This window comes from Neoarius graeffei, chromosome 17, assembly GCF_027579695.1.
Source record: "Neoarius graeffei isolate fNeoGra1 chromosome 17, fNeoGra1.pri, whole genome shotgun sequence".
Classification (NCBI taxonomy): Eukaryota; Metazoa; Chordata; class Actinopteri; order Siluriformes; family Ariidae; genus Neoarius; species Neoarius graeffei.
This window is the reverse complement of record NC_083585.1, coordinates 46,170,110-46,192,814: the sequence shown is the minus strand read 5'-3', so window position 1 is coordinate 46,192,814 and position 22,705 is coordinate 46,170,110. Positions and strand designations below refer to the sequence as shown.

General features: G+C 44.7%; 1 protein-coding gene across 4 annotated transcripts in view; it reads right to left on the bottom strand.

The window, feature by feature from the left end:
* Positions 1–22,705, bottom strand: part of LOC132901727 (NLR family CARD domain-containing protein 3-like) — a 74,928-nt gene that overhangs the window by 2,560 nt on the left and 49,663 nt on the right. For 3 of the 4 annotated variants that reach the window (XM_060944304.1, XM_060897668.1, XM_060897669.1), the window contains 8 exons: positions 20,335–20,436; positions 19,980–20,081; positions 16,563–18,365; positions 16,284–16,457; positions 6,997–7,170; positions 6,717–6,887; positions 2,702–2,875; positions 1,801–1,974 (listed from right to left, as the gene is read on the bottom strand). In XM_060944304.1, coding sequence (XP_060800287.1) covers positions 1,801–1,974; positions 2,702–2,875; positions 6,717–6,887; positions 6,997–7,170; positions 16,284–16,457; positions 16,563–18,365; positions 19,980–20,081; positions 20,335–20,436 — 2,874 coding nt within the window. Of the gene's footprint in view, positions 1–1,796; positions 1,975–2,701; positions 2,876–6,716; positions 6,888–6,996; positions 7,171–16,283; positions 16,458–16,562; positions 18,366–19,979; positions 20,082–20,334; positions 20,437–22,705 lie in introns of those variants that run through there. The other variant, XM_060944305.1, reaches the window with a different exon arrangement.

Genomic DNA, 22,705 nt, shown 5'->3' with positions numbered 1-22,705 from the left:
CATCGATTGCACTTAATTTTTCAATCGTCTGAAAACAGAGAAGTGTTAACGACATGGAAAATATTTGCGGCTTGCTGCTGATGGAAATTATTCCCCAGACTTATTGAGCAGGTTGCACATGTACGGAATAGGAGAGTTACTATATCGGTATGTTCTTGTTTTGGGGCAGTTCAGTTTCTGACTGTTTCTCGTGATATGGCCTGAGACCTGAAGCCTGGTCGGTGGCAGCCAATCTCTGTATTCAGACTTCAGCAATGTCCTTGAGAACTTGAGGCAGAGCTGCTCCCTTCTCTCTGCTAATGTCACAAGACCAAGGCTTTGCAGTGCACAAGAGTAGCCTGTGTAAGCGTTCCCTAAAATAATACGGCACGCCCGCTTCTGGATTCTTTCCAGTTTGTCTGCTTGAGATTGGGTTAGTCCTGATGACCATGCGGGTGCTGCATACTCAAGAATGGGCCTAACATAGCCCGTATAAATCGTTGTCAGGTCAGCTGTAGACAGGGCGAACTTCCTTAGTCGTTTGAGGAAGTAAAGCTTCCTCGATGCTGAACTTAGCATTTGATCAACTTGTTTGTCCCATCGCAGATCTTTTTGGATGTGAAGCCCTAGAACTTTCAAACAAGATACAACGGCTAAGGGCGTTTCACAAATCTGAAGTGGTGGAAATAGAGGAGGGTTTCGACAGAAAGTCACATGCATGGTGAGGCATTTGATACCGTTCAGCAGCATGTGGTTGTTCATAGACCATAAGTGTAGCTCGTCCAACTCCTGTTGAAGGGTGGAGGGCTGGTGGAGGGCTCTGGACTCAAGCAGATTCATGTCGTCCACGTATTTCCACGTTGGAATGGCAGTGTTACTTGCCGCGTCATCAATAAGGGTTAGGAACAAAATGGGACCAAGCAAGGTTCCACCACAAGACAGATGTTCAAAAAAAAAAGTACTCAAAAAGTAGTGAACAGATCTTGATGAAATTTGGAGGAAAGGTGGACCATGGGCCAAGAAACAATTGATCAGATTTTGATGCAAATCCGAATGTGTGGCTTGGCAGAGGTATGCACTCTACTGAGTGCCCTTGTAGTTTCATTTGTTTTCAGTGGACAGCACAGCCTACGTGCAAATCTCGTCTGAAGCACTGATAGAAACTCAAATAAGCTGTATTTGTATGGGGTTCTATGGCAGATTCAAGTACAATATGTTTTAGTAGGGGCAAAGATTGACTTTTATTGGACAACAGGATTGTAACACGTCAGATTATCCTCTTCTTCTTTCGGCTGTGCCCGTTCATCCAGGGTCACCACAGCGGCAACCACAGCAAATATCTGTTCCACATATTTGATTTGGCATAGATTTTACACCAGATGCCCTTCCTGACACAACCCTCTCCAATCTATCTGGTTTGGTACTGGCACAAAGTATGCACTGGCTTGTGTAACCCCAATGGCTGGGTATTTTACCTCATCTACATGTCTTTGGGTACCCTGCCTCTCACCCAGGCTCCAGCTTGCCTGCGACCCTGTAGAACAGGATAAGCGGCTACAGATGGATGGATGGATGGATGGATGTCTTTGGACTGTAGGGGAAACCAGAGCACCTGGAGGAAACCCACACAGACACAGGGAGAACATGCAAACTCCACACAGAAAGGCCCTCATCAGCCATGAGGTTCGAACCTGGAACCCTCTTGCTGTGAGGCGACAGGGCTACACTACACCACCGTTGCCACCCTGCAGCTTGGATTATCCAGATATTGGGATATTACAGATTATCAGCACATGTCTAGATACAAAGGTGAAAACTCACTTTAATTTTTCCAGTCTGTAGTCTTTATGCTGTTGTAGAGTTGAAAGTCTTTCTTTTCCAGAGTTCTCCAGTTTGTTCCCAGTTAGTTCCAGCTCTTTGAGATGTGATGGGTTCAGTGTGAGAGCCGAGGCCAAAGCAGTACATCCGCGGTCAGTGACTGAACAGTATGACAAACTAGAAAAATACAGATTTAATTACACTTGGCACATCTCCACAAAAGTGTAAGCAGCTACAGTATAAAGTATTGTGTGAAAACGGTCCACACTGAAAAGTATACTACTGTATATATTTGCCCCTCTCAATGACTGGCCTAGCTTCTGTTTTTTTCCCCCCATTCATTAAGTTCTTTAAGATTCAATTAAGAAATTATTCAAATTGTCCCCGAGTTAAAGGACTAGTTTGGAAAAGGATTTCATTTATATTCATGATCAGCCAAGATATGGTTGCTACCCCACTTTTGTTTCATCGGTCTTATGCTGGAGATACAAGGCTAACTGACCATCAATTAGCATCATGATAACATCGGGGAAGGTAAGTGGTGGAATCATTGCACCTGATGGGAATTAACCTGTGGTTGTGTGTCTTCCCCAGTGACCGCGCCCTTTAAAAGGAGAGAGAGAGCAGAGAAAGGGAGCTCTCTCCCCAACCAGAACACTTGTGTGCGTGCGTGTGTGGCTGGGAGAGTGTGGAAAGCTGAAAAGCTAAAGAATAAAGAGTTTTTGTGAACTCAGTTCTAGCCTGCTGTGCTTCTGTGCTCCACCCACCTGGTCAGATGCAACAAACTTGCTTGGCTAGATTTGAGTTATATGAAACCATTTCCCCTGATCCATTTGTTAACATTCCCCTGATATTCATTTATTTAAAGCAGCTGTTCACAGAACTGAAATGAATTAATCTTCACCTTAGCTTCTCCAGCTTACAGCAGGGCTTGCTTAAAAAATCAGCGACGTGCTGTATGCCACGGTCCGTAAGCAGATTCCTGTTCAGACACAGCTCCCTCAGGTGAGAGGGGTTGGAACTCAGAGCGTTACACAGTGAGCGGCAGCCGTCACTGTTGATGCCACAGTCTGCTAGGCTGTGCGGGGAAACAGGCAGATACATGCTGTCAGCACATAGCTCCTTCTGAGATTATCAAACACTTCACTTAACCCCAACACAAGAATGATCAGTGTCTTTTGACTCACAGTACCAGTCAAAAGTTTAGACACACCTTCTAATTCAATGTCTCATCTCATCTCATTATCTCTAGCTGCTTTATCCTTCTACAGGGTCGCAGGCAAGCTGGAGCCTATCCCAGCTGACTACGGGCGAAAGGCGGGGTACACCCTGGACAAGTCGCCAGGTCATCACAGGGCTGACACATAGACACAGACAACCATTCACACTCACATTCACACCTACGGTCAATTTAGAGTCACCAGTTAACCTAACCTGCATGTCTTTGGACTGTGGGGGAAACTGGAGCACCCGGAGGAAACCCACGCGGACACGGGGAGAACATGCAAACTCCACACAGAAAGGCCCTCGCCGGCCCCGGGGCTCGAACCCAGGACCTTCTTGCTGTGAGGCGACAGCACTAACCACTACACCACCGTGCTGCCTCTAATTCAATGTATTTTTCTTTATTTTTATTCATTAAAAGATGCTTCATGTCTTAAAGTAATGATGAACTGTCATTTCTCTTTACTTAGTTGAGCAGTTCTTGAAATAATATGGATTACTACATACATATGGGTGTCATGGGAATATGAGTGTTTACATATTCAAATAGGGCTATCTGTGTGCAAAGCTGTCAGCAAGGTAAACGGTGGCTATTTTGAACAATCTAAAATATATTTTGTTTTTAAAAACACTTTTTGTTTACCACATAATTCCATATACGTTCCATATGTTATTTTATAGTTTTGATGTCTCATCTCATCTCATTATCTCTAGCCGCTTCATCCTGTTCTACAGGGTCGCAGGCAAGCTGGAGCTACGGGCGAAAGGCGGGGTACACCCTGGACAAGTTGCCAGGTCATCACAGGGCCGACACATGGACACAGACAACCATTCACACTCACACCTACGGTCAATTTAGAGTCACCAGTTAACCTAACCTGCATGTCTTTGGACTGTGGGGGAAACCGGACCACCCGGAGGAAACCCACGCGGACACGGGGAGAACATGCAAGCTCCACACAGAAAGGCCCTCGCCGGCCCCGGGGTTCGAACCTGGACCTTCTTGCTGTGAGGCGACAGCGCTAACCACTACACCACCGTGCTGCCAATGTACAAAATACAAACCCCAAATCAGAAGAATGAGATGGTAGGGAAAATGCAAATGGGGAATGAATGAATGAATAAATAAATAAATAAATAAATAAATAAAGCAATTTCTAAATTTACTTTGAAATATTTCAGTGCAGACAGTATGAACCCAAGATATTTCATGTTTTATCTGCTCAATTTTATTTCGTTTGTTAACATGCATCCATTCCTGTGTTTCAGGACTGCAACACATTCCAAAAAAAATTGGGATGGGGCAAGTTGGGGCTAATAATGAGGTAAAACAATTAAAGGAGAACTGAAGGCAAAATTTATCATCAAAATTCTATTTCTCTCATTTTATTCAATATAGGAATGCATTTTTGATCGCTATTTTGTCACTGCTATAGCAAGTTATGAGTGTTTGAAATATGCTATGTAATATATCAGTCCCTATGTCAAAGCAATGGCTGTAAACAGGATTTGTTGAGACCTGTGCGAGACATCGTAGGACAGAAGTAAAACGTACAGTGGAAATCAAAGTGGCCAACATCTGCCAACGTTGTCAAAAGACGCGCGTGTCCTCTTTCGAATGCTGATGTAATCAACCCGGAAGTTTTGTTTGTTTCGATAGCAATCAGGAAAGTTTGAAAAAAGTAGGCAGTAATCGTCATTTAAACTCGTTTTTGTGCAATATTTCATTTGGAAAACAGTTTTCAAAATGGTGGCACTGACACCTGGCTGTTACTTCACGTTTTGAAGTCTCGCACAAGTCTCGTGAAGATCGTGCGGATAAGCGACGCCTGCCGTGGACCATCTCATTATCTCTAGCCGCTTTATCCTGTCCTACAGGGTCGCAGGCAAGCTGGAGCCTATCTCAGCTGACTACGGGCGAAAGGCGGGGTACACCCTGGACAAGTCGCCAGGTCATCACAGGGCTGACACATAGACACAGACAACCATTCACACTCACATCTACGGTCAATTTAGAGTCACCAGTTAACCTAACCTGCATGTCTTTGGACTGTGGGGGAAACCGGAGCACCCGGAGGAAACCCACACGGACACGGGGAGAACATGCAAACTCCGCACAGAAAGACCCTCGCCGGCCACGGGGCTCGAACCCGGAACTTCTTGCTGTGAGGCGACAGCGCTAACCACTACACCACCGTGCTGCCCTGCCGTAGACCAAACGAACTAAATTCAACATGGCTACAAACCGAACAGGCTGATAAGTATAATATTTAATTGCAATTGGTTGCCAATACGAGTCATGATATAAGGTTACTACAACCAAAAACATAACTGAATAACATGTTAAGAAATAAAGCAAGGTTAAAAATGACTTCCGTTCTCCTTTAAATAATGATGCTATTTGAAACAGGTGATGTCAACAGGTGATTGTAATCATGATTTGGTACAAAATCAGTGTCCAGGAAAAACCTAGTCTTTGAGGAGCAAAAATGGGCCAAGGATCTCCAGTTTGCCAACAAATGCATGAGAAAATTCTAGAAATGTTTAAAAATAATGTTCCTCAAAAAAAGATATGAAGGAATTTAGATATTTCTTCCTCTATGGTGCATAAGATCATGGAATAGAGTTGGGTCAGTGCCCTCCCTTGGCAAGGGTAACTTACACTTCTGTGATAGCAACATTAATACAGAAAAGTACACTGAGATTTTGGAGCAACGTATGCTGCCTTCAAGATGACATCTTTTCCAGAGATATTTCAACAAGACAAAGCAAAACCACATTCTGCACACCTTACAAAGGTACGGCTGTGGAAGAAGAGGGTGTGTCCCGTCTGTCCCCAATAGATAATACATGGTGAATTTTGATATGAAAAATATCAAAATGATCATCCTGTCATGTTGCACACCTTAAGACCTGTGTGCAGGAAGAATGGGACAAAACACCTGAAACGCTTCATCACTTGGTCTCTTCAGTCTCTATTAGTCTTAAGTATTGTGAAAAGGAATGGCATCATTACAAAGTGCTAAATGCTTTAATGTGTTGCAAGAATCAAAATTGAAATAAGTGTATATTTTTTAAAAAAGACAAAAAAATTCATGAAGTAAAACATCAAATAATGTGCTGCTGTATTGTTTTGAGTGCAATGCAGGTCAAAAATTATTTACAAATCAATGCTTTCAGTTTCAACATACCGTTCCAACGTTTATTGTTTTGGGGTTGTCGTCAAAATCCAGGATTTTTTTTAATTTATGAGTTTTGTCATAGCGAGATATATATGTACATATACGTAATGACTGGGAAACCACTACAGCTTGCACCACTTACAGTGGCCCCATTGTACCCAATCTGTATGTCTTTGAACTGTGGGGGAAACCAGAGCACCCAGAGAAAGCCCACGTAGACATGGGGAGAACATGCAAACTCCACACAGAAAGGCTCCCGTCGGCTGAGAGATTCGAATCCGGAAACTTCTTGCTGTGAGACGACAGTGCTAACCACTGCACCACCGTGCCACCCAGAAAAACCTATGAATGAGTAGGTGTCCCCAGACTTTTGACTGGCACTATAAGTAATGCATTTCTCACAGAAACACGACATTGCACATTTTAAGCTTCAAGACCTGAAAGCAAACATTTATTCTGAAACTTCACGTGAGTAAAAAAAAAAAAAAAAAGTTATATACAAACACCCCCTACCTTAGAACACTCAGTTTACAGGAAGGATTCCTCAGGCCATTAGAGAGATCTTCTGCTCCGTAGTATGCCAGAAGATTTTTACTCAAATCCAATTCAATCAAGCTGGAGTTATTTTTCAGCGCTGCAGCCAAGTGTGCCCAGTCTCGGCTCTTTTGGTGACAGCTACAAAGCCTGGTGACAAATAGTTTGAAAGTTTCACCTTTGATAAAATATTACAACAATCATTTTGTCTCAATAAATGACATTAAGTGACTGTTTAAAAGTGTGTTCTAGCACTCACTTTAATGTCTTCAGCCTACATTGTGGTTTCTGCAGAGTGTCAGAGAGGAGAGATATTCCTAATGTGCCAATGGGATTGAAGCTCAGGTCAAGCTCTCTCAGATGTGAAAGGTTTAAATTGAGGCCTGAGAAAAGGAACTTGCAATCTTGTGCTTGAATAGTACAATCTGACAACCTACAATAAAACAAATGGAATTAGGAATAAGGGCATACTGTAGAACCATTTTACCTAGTTCTCATAGTGTTGCAGTCAAGACCACCTAAACTGAGACCAAGTCATGACAGAGACCATCGGGACTGAGACAAGCCCAAACTTTGAAGTCAAATCAAAAAGTCCTTCCCATGCCACATCGGGCAACACAAATTTCTGTTTCAGTTGCCCTTGGCCTCTCACTTACCTAGGGTTACAGTGGGGGGGCTAGTCCTCTGGTAACCACAACAGTTTGACTCCCTGCTCACATCTGTATTTTGCCTCACCAGATGGCAGTAGGTACCATTTTTACAATGGTCTTTGGTATGACCCAACCACAAGTAGAACTCACAATCTCCCAGTCAAGAGGCAAACATGCTAACCATTAGGCCAACTCACAATCAAGACTTTGAGGGGTTGAGATCAAGTCAAGACCAAGGCAAAGGCAGGGTGAGATTGAGTCAAGACCAGAACTTAGACTATGCGACGACAAGATGGCGCCAGTGTGTGTGGCTGGCCATCTGCTGCTCCTGCAATGTTTGGTGTTTTTATTGTTTTTAACCATCGGCACTAAACAGATTGAGTCTCTGCTGGTGTATGATCGCCAGTCGCTCTTGATTATCCCACAAAATGTCAGTGATTTAGGTCTGTTTGCTCACAGTGGACACAATACCTTGCCCCCATTCCTGGCGAGGATTCTGCCTCATCTATGCCGGGCCTCGGCCTTACCTTTTCGACGGAAGCATCCACATCGCCGCGGCAGACGCCGCGGCTGGCTGGTGCAGCTGAAACTTCATCTGGCACGCTCTTCGTCCACTTTCCGGACAGGACATGGGTTATTCCCTCCTTCTGCGGTGCCCCGGTGCTTCCTGGACCCAATCGACGCCTGCCTGGTACCTGTCGCCGGCGTTTTTGATGGACTCCAGCCCCGACGCCGCTGCCCTCTTCGGCTGTCTCAGCATGGGGTAAACCACCGGCTCCTGAGGACGCTGCCCCGGGCTCCTCGATCCATCGGACCACAGGCTCCAGCTCTCACCAGGATTGGCTTGGTAAACGCTAGATCCCTGGCGAACAAAACTTTCCTCCTGAGGGATTTCTTCAGCTCCCATAACCTGGATTTCCTCTGTGTGACAGAGACCTGGATCGGTACCGGTGAGTGCAGCACTCTGGTCAAACTTTTACCCGCTGACTGTTTTTACTTCAACTCCCCACGGATGTCGGGTCATGGAGGGGGAACGGCGATAGTTTATAAAAATGATTTTAAATGTAAACAGCGCATCGTCTCATCCCCACCCTCCAGCTTTGAGGTGACTTTATTTAAGGTGGGTCGTTCCGACCTGGTGCTGTGCGCAGTCATCCACCGACCCCCCAAATACAACAAGGACTTTGTGAATGACTTTTCTGCTCTTTTGGCTGAAATTATGCCTAAAGTATGACCATGCCCTTTTTCTCGGGGACTTTAATATTCACGTGTGTTGTCCTGAAAAGCTGTTGGTGAAGGAGTTTTTAGGCCTTATTTTGTCATTTAATTTGGTGCAGTGTGTGTCTGGTCCCACACATGAACAAGGACACACATTAGATCTTGTCCTCTCTTATGGTCTATCTGTGTGTAACTTGGAGATATGTGACAGCGTGATTTCTGATCATACTGTATGCCTGTGTTGTTTGAAGTTGCCTTTTCCAGTGCTGAGGTTAAAACTGGCGCTCCTGTTCAGAACCATCGGATTGTTAACTCTTGTACTGCTGGTCAGTTCTCTGTTGCTTTTGATCAGCTCTGTGACCGTCCTGCCTCTGTTAACACAGAGGAGCTCAGCTCCTGGTTTCATTCCTCCTGCCGTACCATACTGGACTCTGTGGCTCCAATAAAAACCGTGCAGTCCAAAACTAAATCTGAGCCGTGGTTCAATGAGGAAACTCGCGCGGCTAGGCGGGAGTGCCGCAAAGCTGAGCGAAAGTGGAAGAAGGACAGGCTGGAGGTTTCCTTCCAAATCCTAAAAAGCTGCTGGCGATGCTACCAGAACACCGTTAAGGAGACCAAAAGACAATACCTGTCAAATATCATTGAGTCCAATCATCAAAACCCATGAGTGCTATTTAAGACCATTGACACTGCTCTTAATGCCCCACAGCCTGTCAGCGTGGAGGCATCTCCTGAAATGTGCAATAGCTTCCTCCACTTCTTTATTGATAAGGTTGCTACTGCTAGGGCTCTCATCTCAGCTCCTGCATCGGACCCCTCAGACTCTGCTCCTTGTTCTGTAGTTCTTGATAAGTTTGAGCCTGTGTCTCTGTCGTTTTTAGAAGATCTGGTCGGCCATATTAAGCCTTCAAGTTCTCCCTGTGACGCTGTCTCTCCTCGTCTCTTTAAAGAGACATGTCTGTGAAGATTCTCAATCATCCAGGTCATAGTAAACTGTGGGTGGTAGAAATGGGCAACTGGACTTGCTTGAAAATTCTTGAAAACGTTTCACCTCTCATCCAAAAGGCTTCCTCAGTTCTGTCTGACTAATAGGGAGTACCAGATATTTATCTTTTCCTGGATCAGAATCAGAATTCTGATGACCAGCTCATCTAAGGTGTCATTGAGGCATCATGTTGGTGTGGGTCACTGGAGGCTGGGTGTGAACGGCGAGTCATTAGGGTGATCAAAGGATTGCCCGTTAGGGTGATCAATGGCAATCTGACTCCCTCTGTCCTCCTGTGAGTCACCGAAAACAGCTGGGTCCTGGCGTACACCCAGCCATCTGGGAAGAGTGTCCAAGACCGCCTTGTAGATGTTTGACAAATTATGTCTTAGACCCCCACCTCTGTTCAGTGATGGCCATTCCAGGTTGACAAAAATGGCTTCTTTAACTCCTCGCTCATACCAACGATCCTCTCTGGCTAAAATGCGTACGTTACAATCCTGAAATGAGTGTCCTTTGTTGTTAAGATGAATGTAGACAGCCGAGTCCTGGCCTGAGGAGCTGGCTCTCCTGTGTTGGGCCAAGCGCCTGTATAGCGGTTGTTTCGTCTCCCCAATATACGAATCCGTGCAATCATCACTGCACTGAATTGCATACACTACGTTGTCCTGTTTGTGTCTGGGTATTCTGTCCTTAGGGTGGACCAGTTTCTGCTTCAGGGTGTTACTGGGTCTGAAATGTACCGGAATGTTGTGTTTGTAGAAGATCCTCCTGAGTTTCTCGGATAGACCAGAAATGTAGGGAATGACAATGTTCTTGCATTTGTTCCTGTTATCATCCTTGTCAGTTATGTTCCTTTTTATGCTCTTTAGGAAAGCCTAGTTGGGATAACCGCAATTCTGAAGTGCTTTCTTGATATGATTCTGCTCCTTCTCTTTTCCCTCTAATGTTGTAGGAATGTTCTGAGCCCTGTGTTGCAAGGTCCTAATGACCCCCAATTTATGTTCCAGTGGGTGGTGAGAGTCGAAAAATAGGTACTGGTCTGTGTGTGGGGGTTTCCGGTAGACCTCGATACTAAGGCTTCTGTCTTGTCTAATGTGTACATCACAATCCAAGAAGGCTAGATTATTCCCACTGACATCCTCCCGAGTGAAGTTGATGTTGCTATCCACTGCATTGATGTGTTTCGAGAAAGCTTCCACCTCATGGATTTTGATTTTAACCCAGGTATCATCCACGTATCTAAACCAATGGCTGGGAGCAACTCCTGCAAAAGTGGTCAAAGCTATATGTTCCACTTCCTCCATGTATAAATTAGCCACAATAGGGGACACTGGTGATCCCATGGCGCATCCATGCTTCTGTCTGTAGAAACTTTCATTAAACTGGAAATAAGTGGTAGTCAGGCAGAGGTCAAGCAGGGTGCAAATCTGATCCGTGGTGAGTTTCGTTCTATCCAGTAAGGAGCTATCCAGAAGGAGTCATTTTCTTACAGATCCGACTGCTTCTGTGGTGGGAATGCAGGTGAACAGAGAAGTGACATCGTAGGAAACCATGGTTTCATCTGCATCTAGTTTGAGGTCTGCAACTTTAGAAGCAAAATCTTGGGAATTTTTGACATGATATGGTGTATTACCAACTAGAGGAGCCAAGATGGTGGCTAGGTGTTTAGCAATGCTATTGAGGTATTTCACCTCACGTGACGCCCCGGTGTCCACCATTTTGGACGGCAAGCTAGCTAATGTCAACAACAGTAGCTAGTATGTTACTGTAGCAATATTTACGTTCAGTCATTTGGATGACTGTTAAAACCTTTCAGTCTCAAGTTTTTCCTTTACTGGATTTACTAGTTTACTGAGCTAGCGCGCGATGGCTCCCGGCCCGGCCGGCGAGCGCGCGATGGCTCCCGGCCCGGCCGGAGAGCGCGCGATGGCTCCCGGCCCGGCCGGAGAGCGCGCGATGGCTCCCGGCCCGGCCGGAGAGCGCGCGACGGCTCCCGGCCCGGCCGGAGAGCGCGCGATGGCTCCCGGCTCGGCCGGAGAGCGCGCGATGGCTCCCGGCTTGGCCGAGCACGCTAGCTCAGTAAACTAGTAAATCCAGTAAAGGAAAAACTTGAGACTGAAAGGTTTTAACAGTCATCCAAATGACTGAACGTAAATATTGCTACAATAACATACCAGCTACTATGTTGTTGACATTAGCTAGTGCTAACAGCTAGTTGCTAATACACTGCTACAACTACACCGACCCTAATAATACAGTTCTTGGTCATTGCCTGGTAACAGCAAATTTATAACGGGACATGTCTCAACAGACTAAGAAGTTATTTCAATGACATTTAATAACATTTTGTTCATCCTGAGGACCGAAAGTAAATGAAAATGTGAACAAACCTTAGCTGTAATCAGATGGCGACCACCGGCTCCAGGGACGACCCGCTGATGTAGGCATGTTACCCAGCCTGACACAAAATATTTGTAGGCATCCAAACTCTTATACGCTTTCAGATCAATACCTGTGTATGGCGATGGGTTTTTAATGACATAGGTATACAGATCATGTGGGCCGAAGTCAGGTAAAGACGAGGGCTTCGTGTACTTCTGTACGTCAGTGAACAATCCTGGTGGAAGCAGGTAAACGTCGTTCTCCAAGCCTGCTAACCTCAATTTTTGCAAATGCCTCTCCCTCTGCTCGCCCTGTAAATGCCCTACGTCGCTGGATAGTGAAGGTGTTTTCTGCATCTCGCTCCTTTTTCTTTTATGTTTTTCGTTTGTCGCCTTCCTCGCATTCAAACTGATTCGAGCCGTGCCGTCCAAAATGGCAGCATCACATGACTTGGTCACGTGAGTGAAATACCTCAATATGTGACCGAGTTTATACTGCTGATAATAGGTCTGAGAGGAGCTCCTTCTTTGTGAATCTTGGGGAGTCCGTATATGAGAGGCACGGCTTCCCCAGGGTACAATCTGTAGTAAAGAGATCGGTTGATGGCTTGGTCCTTTTCTAGTTGTTGCAAACAGCTAACAACTTTCCTTTTGTAACCACTTGTGGGGTCCCTCCTCAATGTTTCATAAGTGGTTGTATCACTGAGGAGACTGGTCATCCTGGAGTGGTAGTCCCCTATTGTAGCCAATTTATACATGGAGGAAGTGGAACATATAGCTTTGACCACTTTTGCAGGAGTTGCTCCCAGCCATTGGTTTAGATACGTGGATGATACCTGGGTTAAAATCAAAATCCATGAGGTGGAAGCTTTCTCGAAACACATCAATGCAGTGGATAGCAACATCAACTTCACTCGGGAGGATGTCAGTGGGAATAATCTAGCCTTCTTGGATTGTGATGTACACATTAGACAAGACAGAAGCCTTAGTATCGAGGTCTACCGGAAACCCCCACACACAGACCAGTACCTATTTTTCGACTCTCACCACCCACTGGAACATAAATTGGGGGTCATTAGGACCTTGCAACACAGGGCTCAGAACATTCCTACAACATTAGAGGGAAAAGAGAAGGAGCAGAATCATATCAAGAAAGCACTTCAGAATTGCGGTTATCCCAACTAGGCTTTCCTAAAGAGCATAAAAAGGAACATAACTGACAAGGATGATAACAGGAACAAATGCAAGAACATTGTCATTCCCTACATTTCTGGTCTATCCGAGAAACTCAGGAGGATCTTCTACAAACACAACATTCCGGTACATTTCAGACCCAGTAACACCCTGAAGCAGAAACTGGTCCACCCTAAGGACAGAATACCCAGACACAAACAGGACAACGTAGTGTATGCAATTCAGTGCAGTGATGATTGCACGGATTCGTATATTGGGGAGACGAAACAACCGCTATACAGGCGCTTGGCCCAACACAGGAGAGCCAGCTCCTCAGGCCAGGACTCGGCTGTCTACATTCATCTTAACAACAAAGGACACTCATTTCAGGATTGTAACGTACGCATTTTAGCCAGAGAGGATCGTTGGTATGAGCGAGGAGTTAAAGAAGCCATTTTTGTCAACCTGGAATGGCCATCACTGAACAGAGGTGGGGGTCTAAGACATAATTTGTCAAACATCTACAAGGCGGTCTTGGACACTCTTCCCAGACGGCTGGGTGTACGCCAGGACCCAGCTGTTTTCGGTGACTCACAGGAGGACAGAGGGAGTCAGATTGCCATTGATCACCCTAACGGGCAATCCTTTGATCACCCTAATGACTCGCCATTCACACCCAGCCTCCAGTGACCCACACCAACATGATGCCTCAATGACACCTTAGATGAGCTGGTCATCAGAATTCTGATTCTGATTCTGATCCAATCAGATAAATATCTGGTACTCCCTATTAGTCAGACAGAAATGAGGAAGCCTTTTGGATGAGAGGTGAAACGTTTTCAAGAATTTTCAAGCAAGTCCAGTTGCCCATTTCTACCACCCACAGTTCTCTTTAAAGAGGTTTTTCCTAGTATAGGGCAGTCAGTCCTGGCTATCATAAACACAGTCTGTCTTCTGGTGTTGTCCCCCTGAGTTTTAAACATGCAGTGGTGCAACCACTACTTAAGAAACCTGGCCTTGATCGTAGTGTGCTGGCCAATTTCAGACCCATCTCTAAGCTGCCTTTTATTTCAAAAATTTTGGAGAAAGTTGTTCATGCTCAGTTGAAGTCATTTTTAGACGAGCATGGTGTCCTGGAGGTCTTTCAGTCTGGTTTTAAAACTCTGCATAGCACAGAGTCAGCTCTATTAAGGGTTTTTAATGACATCCTCATGACTAATGACTCTGGTGACTATGTAATTCTTGTTCTGTTGGACCTAACTGCGGCCTTTGACACTGTGGACCACAACACCTTGGTGGCTCGGTTACACCGCCTAGTGGGTATTCATGGTACTGCTCTGGAATGGTTAAAATCATATCTGGCTGACAGAAGCATGAGTGTAAGCCTTGGAAATTTGGAGTCCAGCTCTGCTCCACTGTTGTATGGGGTTCCACAGGGGTGCATTTTAGGGCCGCTGCTTTTTTCTTTGTATTTATTGCCCCTGGGCTCCATCCTGAGAAAGCATGGCATCTCCTTTCATTGTTACGCAGACGATAGTCAGATATATGTGTCACTGAAGAAAAAAAAAATGCTTTCTCCCTCACACCACTTCTGTCATGTCTTGAAGACATCAAGGCCTGGATGGCCTTGAACTTTTTAAATTTTAATGAAAATAAAACAGAAGTGATGGTGTTTGGCCCCAGCGGCTCTTCTGAACCCTTGCCCGTTGATTTGGGCCCTTTGGCAGACTATGTAAAGTCAACAGTCACAAACCTGGGTTTTAAGATGGACAGTGATTTTAAATTGGATCGGCAAATTAGTTCCGTAGTGAAGTCCAGCTTCTTTCAAATTAGGCAGCTGGCAAAGGTAAAGCCTTTCCTTGCACAAATGCACTTTGAGACAGTAATCCACGCCTTCATAACATCTCGGCTGGATTACTGTAATGCACTTTATTTTGGAGTCAGCCAGTCCTCCCTCGCACGTCTCCAGCTGGTGCAAAATGCAGCCGCTCGCCTCCTAACTGGAGCACGTAAGAGGGAGCACATAACTCCCATCCTGGCCTCCCTCCACTGGCTGCCTGTGCACTTTAGAGTCCATTTTAAGATTCTTTTATTTGTTTTTAAGTCTTTAAATGGTCTCGCCCCCCCTTACCTCTCTGAGCTCCTTCAACCCTACGCTCCTGCTCGGTGCCTCAGGTCAGCTGACTTGCTGCTCCTGGAGGTACCGAGGTCTAAATGGAAGCTCAGAGGGGACAGAGCTTTCTCCACTGCTGCTCCAAAATTATGGAACGAGCTACCATTGCATATTAGGCAAGCCTCCTCACTGTCCACTTTTAAAACCAGTCTTAAAACCCATTTTTACTCCTTGGCTTTTAACTCCACATGAGATTCTGCTCTTGTTTTAGTGTTTTATGGTTTGCTTTTATTTATTGTTTTATTGTTTCTAATTGCTTTTAAAAACAATGAAACAACTGTTTTACTGTCTGTTTTATTTATTTCATTGCTTTTAATTGTTTTATGTCTTTATGTACAGCACCTTGTTTTCAACTATGGTTGTTTTAAAGTGCTATATAAATAAAGTTGAGTTGATAACCAGACCAGGGTGTGTGAAGGGGGGTAGGGAGGGGTGACAGCCATTAACAGTGACAAAAATTTTAAATTAGCAATGAATCACATTATTGGTTGCATTTGAAGCAGGAAATTTTACATCCAATCACAGTAACGATATTAACCAAGAAATCAGACAATACACAGGCAATTTAGTAAAACCCCTATACTTGTAGTCTTGACCTGTCTTGAAATAAAATCCTGAATCCTCTATGTCTGAGACCAAGACAAGACTGTAAAAAATGTCATCGATTCAGAGACTGAGACCTTCAAAAAGTGATCTTGAGACTGGTCTAGGGACCAAGACCAATCTCAAGTACTTCAACAATAAGTTCTAGTATAGAGACCCTTAAAAGTCCTATTTTGAACATCACAACAAAGGGGTTTGTTTTCAGAAATGGTTTAAGTAGAAGTGTTAACATTCTGTGAAGAATTTCTATGAATGTACAGCACACTGTCATGGTCAAATTGTTCATGTTGGGTCAACGCTGGTAATATTCAATAACAATGAATGGCATAAATATTTGCATTTAAAACATGATGTACTTACTCCAGAATTTCCAGTTTACAGTGTGGACTTTGAAGACCTTCAGAAAGAATCTTTATGCCAGACTGATGCAGATCATTACCATTGAGTTTCAGTTCTCTAAGGCTTAAAGACTTTGAACTGAGGGCTGAGGTCAGCGCTTTATAGCCTTTGTCTGAGAGGTTACAGTTTCTGACTCTGGAAGACAAATCAGAAGACAAAGCTGATGCAAAAAAGCTTTCTGAAAATCATCATCATCATCATCATCATCATCTTCCATGTGTTGCAGACATGAAAACTTACTCAGCTGTTCTGGATGCCATCACAACAGGCAGCATTCTCTGAAGACATTCATCTGTATTGTCCATGGTGTATTTCCTCAGGTCAAAGACGTCTAGAGGATTTCCTGAAGTCAGCAACACAAACACCAGGGCACGCCACTGTGAAGGAGACAGCTTGGTCTTTGCAAGGCGCCTGGATTCCTGGAAGTTTTGTATTTCTTCCACTAGAGAAAGGTCATTGAGTTCATTTAGGCAGTGAAACAGGTTGATGTACTTCTCTGGATTAAGGTTCATCCTGAGCCGGATCTTGATGTACTCGATTGTTTCTTGAACACTTTGGGAACTGCATGGTGATATCTCTGGCAGCAGCTCTTGCAGTAGAGCCTGGTTGCTTTCCTGAGAGATGCCAAGAAGGAAGCGGAGGAACAGGTCAAACTCCCCACTTTTACTTTGCAAGGCTTTGTCTACAGCACTCTTGTGAAGGTCAGCGAGGGACGAACATGGAAATGTAATGGCACACTTTGTCGGATTCCACTGGTTAAGCACAGTATTTTTCCCTTTGTTGAAGGCTATATGCACATACAAACCTGCAAGATGCTCTTGGATGCTTAAGTGTACAAAGCAGAAGACCTTTCCTTGACTATGGAAAAGCTCAGATTCCTCTCTGAAGATTTGTGTGCAAACTCCTGAGTACTGGACTGCATCCTTGACATTGATGCCGCACTCTTTCAGGTCTTCCTCATAGAAGATCAAATTGCCTTTGAGCAACTGTCTGAAGGCGAGCGCTCCTAGTTTAATAATCATCTCGCCATCATTTCTCTCTTGACCCTCATGATACTTGTCCCTTCTAATCCGAGTCTGGATTATGAGGAAGTGTGTGTACATTTGAGTCAGAGTCTTTGGGATTGCTTTACCTTCTGCTTCTTTTAACATCTTCTCCAGAACAGTTGCTGAAATCCAACAAAACACTGGTACGTGGCACATTATGTAGAGGCTCCTTGACACTACCAGATGTTTGATGACTTCATTGACCAGGCTTTTGTCGTGGATGTTCTTCCTTAAGAACTCTTCCTTTTGAGGGTTATTAAATCCTCGGATCTCAGTGACCTGACTAATCCATTCATGAGGAATTTGACTAGCTGCTGCTGGTCTGGAGGTTATCCAAATGAGTGCAGAACGAAGAAGATTCCCTTTGATGAGGTTTGTCAGTAAAACAGCAACTGAGGTTGTGATAGTTGCTTCACTTACAACCATACTGTTTTGAAAATCCAGGGGTAAACGATGTTCATCCAGACCATCAAAAATGAATACAGTGTTGTGTGTGGTAACATTGGTAAACTTTATTTGTTTGAGCGGTGGAAAGAAATGGTGAACCAGACCCTCCAGACTGAAGCACTGGTCCTTCATCAAGTTTAGCTCCCTGAAGGGAAGTGGGAATATGAAGTGGATATCCTGATTTGCTGTACCTTCAGCCCAGTCCAGAATGAATTTCTGCACAGAGACTGTTTTTCCAATTCCAGCAATTCCCTTTGTCAGCACAGTCCTAATGAGTGTATCTTGTCCTTGTAAGGGTTTGAAGATGTCATTGCATTTGATCGGCTTGTCATCTGTTGACGGGTGAATCCTTGATGCTGTTTCAATCTGTCTCACCTCATGTTCATTATTCACTTCTCCACTTTCTCCCTCTGTAACGTAAAGCTCTGTGTAGATGTCATTGAGAAGTGTTGAAGCTCCATATCCTTGTAGTTCAGATAACCGCTGGGATCGACTCATGAGAATGGATTTTAAGGTCATGCATAATTCTTTGTCAAGTAATGTTGAGCACCTGTAATATGACCACATTATTAACCACACATAGATTAAAACAAAATCATGCTTTCTGAAATGCATTTACATTTGTCATTGGTTTTCTTGGTTGAACCTTAGTTCTATTCCTATTTCTTTGGAGAAGTGTCAAAATACATTTTTCCAAAAGACATGCTCTGGTGTTAAATAACCTTATTTATTACCATATTAACTATACCAACATCTTTCTACATCATTTTCATTTAGTGCATTTTCTCTGCTGCTCTTCTCGACCTTTCTCCAAATACATTTGATGCTGATATTTGAAACTGGGGTGGCACGGTAGTGTAGTGATTAGCACTGTCGCCTCACAGCAAGAAGGTCCTGGGTTCGAGGCTGGTGAGGGCCTTTCTGTGTGGAGTTTGTATGTTCTCCCCATGTCTGTGTGGGTTTCCCCCAAAGACATGTAGGTTAGGCTAATTGGTGGCTCTAAATTGGCCGTAGGTGTAAATGGTTGTTTGTCTCTGCATCAGCCCTGTGATGATCTGGTGACTTGTCCAGGGTGTACCCTGTCTCTCGCACATAGTCAGCTGGGAGAGGCTCCAGCTTGCCTGCAGAACAGGATAAGCAGCTACAGATAATGGATGGATGAATTTGAAACTGGCACAGTATGTTGATACTTTTGACTACTGGCACTCTTGACTTAAGGGGACTTTTTCTTAACAGGGACAATCCCCTTAGATGCAAGCTGATTTCTTTCTAAGTAGGTCGATCCAGTGGGTGCAAGGGCACAATATGCAGTACTTTGCCAGAATTCCTTCTTTTTCACTGTACGGCTACTCGAAAGAGTACATAAACTTCACCCTCACTGATAACAAGGCTGATGTAAAATGAAGCAAGAAAACTTCAGTACCTGTCCTGTAACTTTTTTTTTTGACTGTAACAAACTTAAAAAGGTTGTGATCTTTTCTCCTGGATTGGCATGAATGAACATTAGAATGAAAATGATGCCTATTACACACTGTTAGAAATAGGGGTCCAGTAGGAATCTATTTCTGTCCCCCAAGGTACAATTTATGCTGATGTACCGCCTAGGGCTCATCATTGGACTTCAAGGTAACTAACTGTGTGTAACTTTTTTGGGTCAAAAAGGTACATGTATATGTTCCCAATCAGTATATAAAGGGTACAAATAAATACCTTAGAGGATACTGCCCAGCGACAAGCCATTGTACCCCTAAAGGTACAACAATGTACTTTATTTTCTGAGAGTGTATGCTATGGCCTTCACACTCACCAGATCTCAACCATTTGAACACTTATGGGAGATTTTCGACTGACTTGTCTGAGAGCACTCCAGCACCATCAAAGCAACACCTCAGGGAATATATTTTGGAAGAACATTGTTCCATTCCTCTAGTACATATCCAGAGACTTATAAAGTCAATGCAAAAGCTCATAGAAGCTGGGCATAGGGCAAGAATACACACTGATTTGCTGAGGAGGATGTAAATTGATGTAAATTCTATGCTATTGCGTTCACAGTCAGATACTGGAATGACATATTAGACAGCGCTCTGTGCCAAGATCATAAAAGTGACAGCTGTGGGAAAACATGCCTACAAAATTGGAAAATGTGTTTCAGAACTGTTACCCAGAAGATCTGTTCAAAGAGCTTGGTCGCTCCATGGACGAGTCACTTTTGAGAGACGCACAGCTGGGTGCTGATGTGTGTGATCTCGCTTGCTGGATCGGCCTGAATGAAAATGGACAGTGTCAAAATATTCCTGTGTATCTGTAACAACTTAAATGGCTCTATATTAAAGAAATGCAATTTCAGTGCCTTGTTTATTTTACATGACTGATGGGCACACTGTTTATAGTATTTCACAGAATATGATCAAGTATCTCATGACGCTGGTGTTTTTAAAGTGTCATTTTCATAAATTCAACTATAATTAGCCTTAGCAGCTTTGTACATATGTATTTATTGTATATCAGAGTCTTACCGGGGCATTTTTGAGGTCTCTCTTTGAAACTTATGTGGAGGGTCCATTGATCTGTCGCTTTTCATTGACAGACAGCTCGGTACAGGCAAATTTGGATTTAACCTGTGGGGGGGAAAAAAAACAAAAGAACAACCACCCAACAGTAAATATTATATTTGAATGTACACACATCATTGCCTGGCTACATTTCTTAATTTCTCTGCTCGATCATTAATTCCATCCATCCATCCATCCATCCATCCATCTTCATCTGGATTTTCTGGGAAACTGGGAGAGTTGAAAACTTATGAAAGCAGCATTTTTCAGTTGTTGATTTTCTTTGAAATACTTGCTGACCAATAATTAAATTTAATTTTGAAAATTCACTGTAAGAGAATATGAGTTTGAACTCAGGTTTAAGAGATTAATGGGAATGGACAAATCAATGCTAGCCAGCTAGCCGACTGGCTATAAAGTGAGTGTGGCTTCTTCGGGATCTATTACCGCTAACAGAGCAAAAATAAACAGAACATTTGTCCATATTGTGTCTGTGATGTGACTCCTCCTCCTTCTTGTTCTTCTTCACCTGTCCAGCATGTTCTGGGCTGGGACCCTTTCTTAGGGTTTCTTGGCTAAGTACAGCCAGCTAGCCACTCCTCTGCTGCACTGCTTTTGGTCGTGGACAATTTAGAGTATCCAGTCAGCCTAACTGCATGTCTTTGGACTGTGGGGGAAACCGGAGCACCCAGTGGAAACCCACGCAGACACGGGGAGAACATGCAAACTCAACACAGAAAGGCCCCTGTTGGTTCTTGAACCCAGAACCTTGTGACGTGACTTACTCTATATTAATTTCTTGTTTATAGAATGGTTGGATGAAAGCAGGGTGGCATGGTGGTGTAGTGATTAGCACTGTCGCCTCACAGCAAGAAGGTTCTGGGTTCGAGCCCAGTGGCCAACAGGAGCCTTTCTGTGTGGAGTTTGCATGTTCTCCCCATGTCTGCATGGGTTTCCTCCGGGTGCTACGGTTTCCCCCACAGTCCAAAGACATGCAGGTTAGGCTAATTGGTGGCTCTAAATTGACCATAGGTGTGAATGAGAATGTGAATGGTTGGTTGTCTCTATGTATCAGCCCTGCGATGATCTGGTGGCTTGTTCAGGGTGTACCCCGCGTCTCGCCCATAGTCAGCTGGGATAGGCTCCAGCTTGCCTGCAACCCTGCACAGGATAAGCGGTTATGGATGGATGGATGAAAGCAATATTCCACACAGAATCATGCAGTTATAGTGAATATGAAAAGGGCTGTTCATACCTACTGTCAAGTCACAGCTGTGCTGATATTCAATATAATCTCACTCTTATTTGTGCAATATTGCTTAATTAACAGCTTAGCTACAGGTAAAGATGATTTTATTTATCTATTTTATTATATCTATGTATTTTTATATTCTTGCATATATGCGAGCGCTTGGTGGCTGGGCCTTTGCCCACAGGGCCCGGCCGAGCTCAGCCCGAAGCGGTGACGTGGGCCTGACCTCCTGTGGGTTCACCACCCACAGAGGTAGCCATAGGGGGCTGGTGCAGTGTGGATTGGGCGGCAGTCGAAGGCAGGGGCCTCGACGACCTGATCCCCAAACACAGCAGCTAGCTATTTGGACATGGAATGTCACTTCGCTGGGGGGGGGGGGGGGGAGCCTGAGCTTGTGCGGGAGGTTGAGAGGTACTGGCTAGAGACAGTCGGGCTCACCTCCACGCACAGCTTGGGCTCCGGAACCCAGCTCCTCGAGAGGGGCTGGACTCTCCACTTCTCTGGAATCACCCATGGTGAATGGTGGCAGGCTGGTGTGGGCTTGCATATAGCTCCCCAGCTCAGCCGCCATGTGTTGGAGTTTGCCCCAGTGAACGAGAGGGTCGCCTCTCTGCACCTTAGGATCGGGGAGAGGGCTCTTGCTGTTGTTTGTGCCTATGGGCCAAATAGCAGTATAGAGTATCCGGCCTTCTTGGGGTCCCTGGGAGAGGTACTGAGAGGTGCTCAGATTGGGGACTCCATTGTTCTACTGAGGGACTTCAATGCTCACGTGGGCGACGACAGTGACACCTGGAGGGGCGTGATTGGGAGGAACGGCCTCCCCGATCTGAACCCGAGTGGTGTTTTGTTATTGGACTTCTGTGCTAGTCATGGTTTGTCCATAACGAACACCATGTTTGAGCATAGGGGTGTCCATAAGTGCACGTGGCACCAGGACACCTTAGGTCAGGTCAATGATTGACTTTGTTGTCATTTCATCGGATCTCCACCCCTATGTCTTGGACACTCGGGTGAAGAGAGGGGCTGAGCTGTCAACTGATCACCACCTGGTGGTGAGTGGATCTGCTGGTGGAGGAGGAAGCC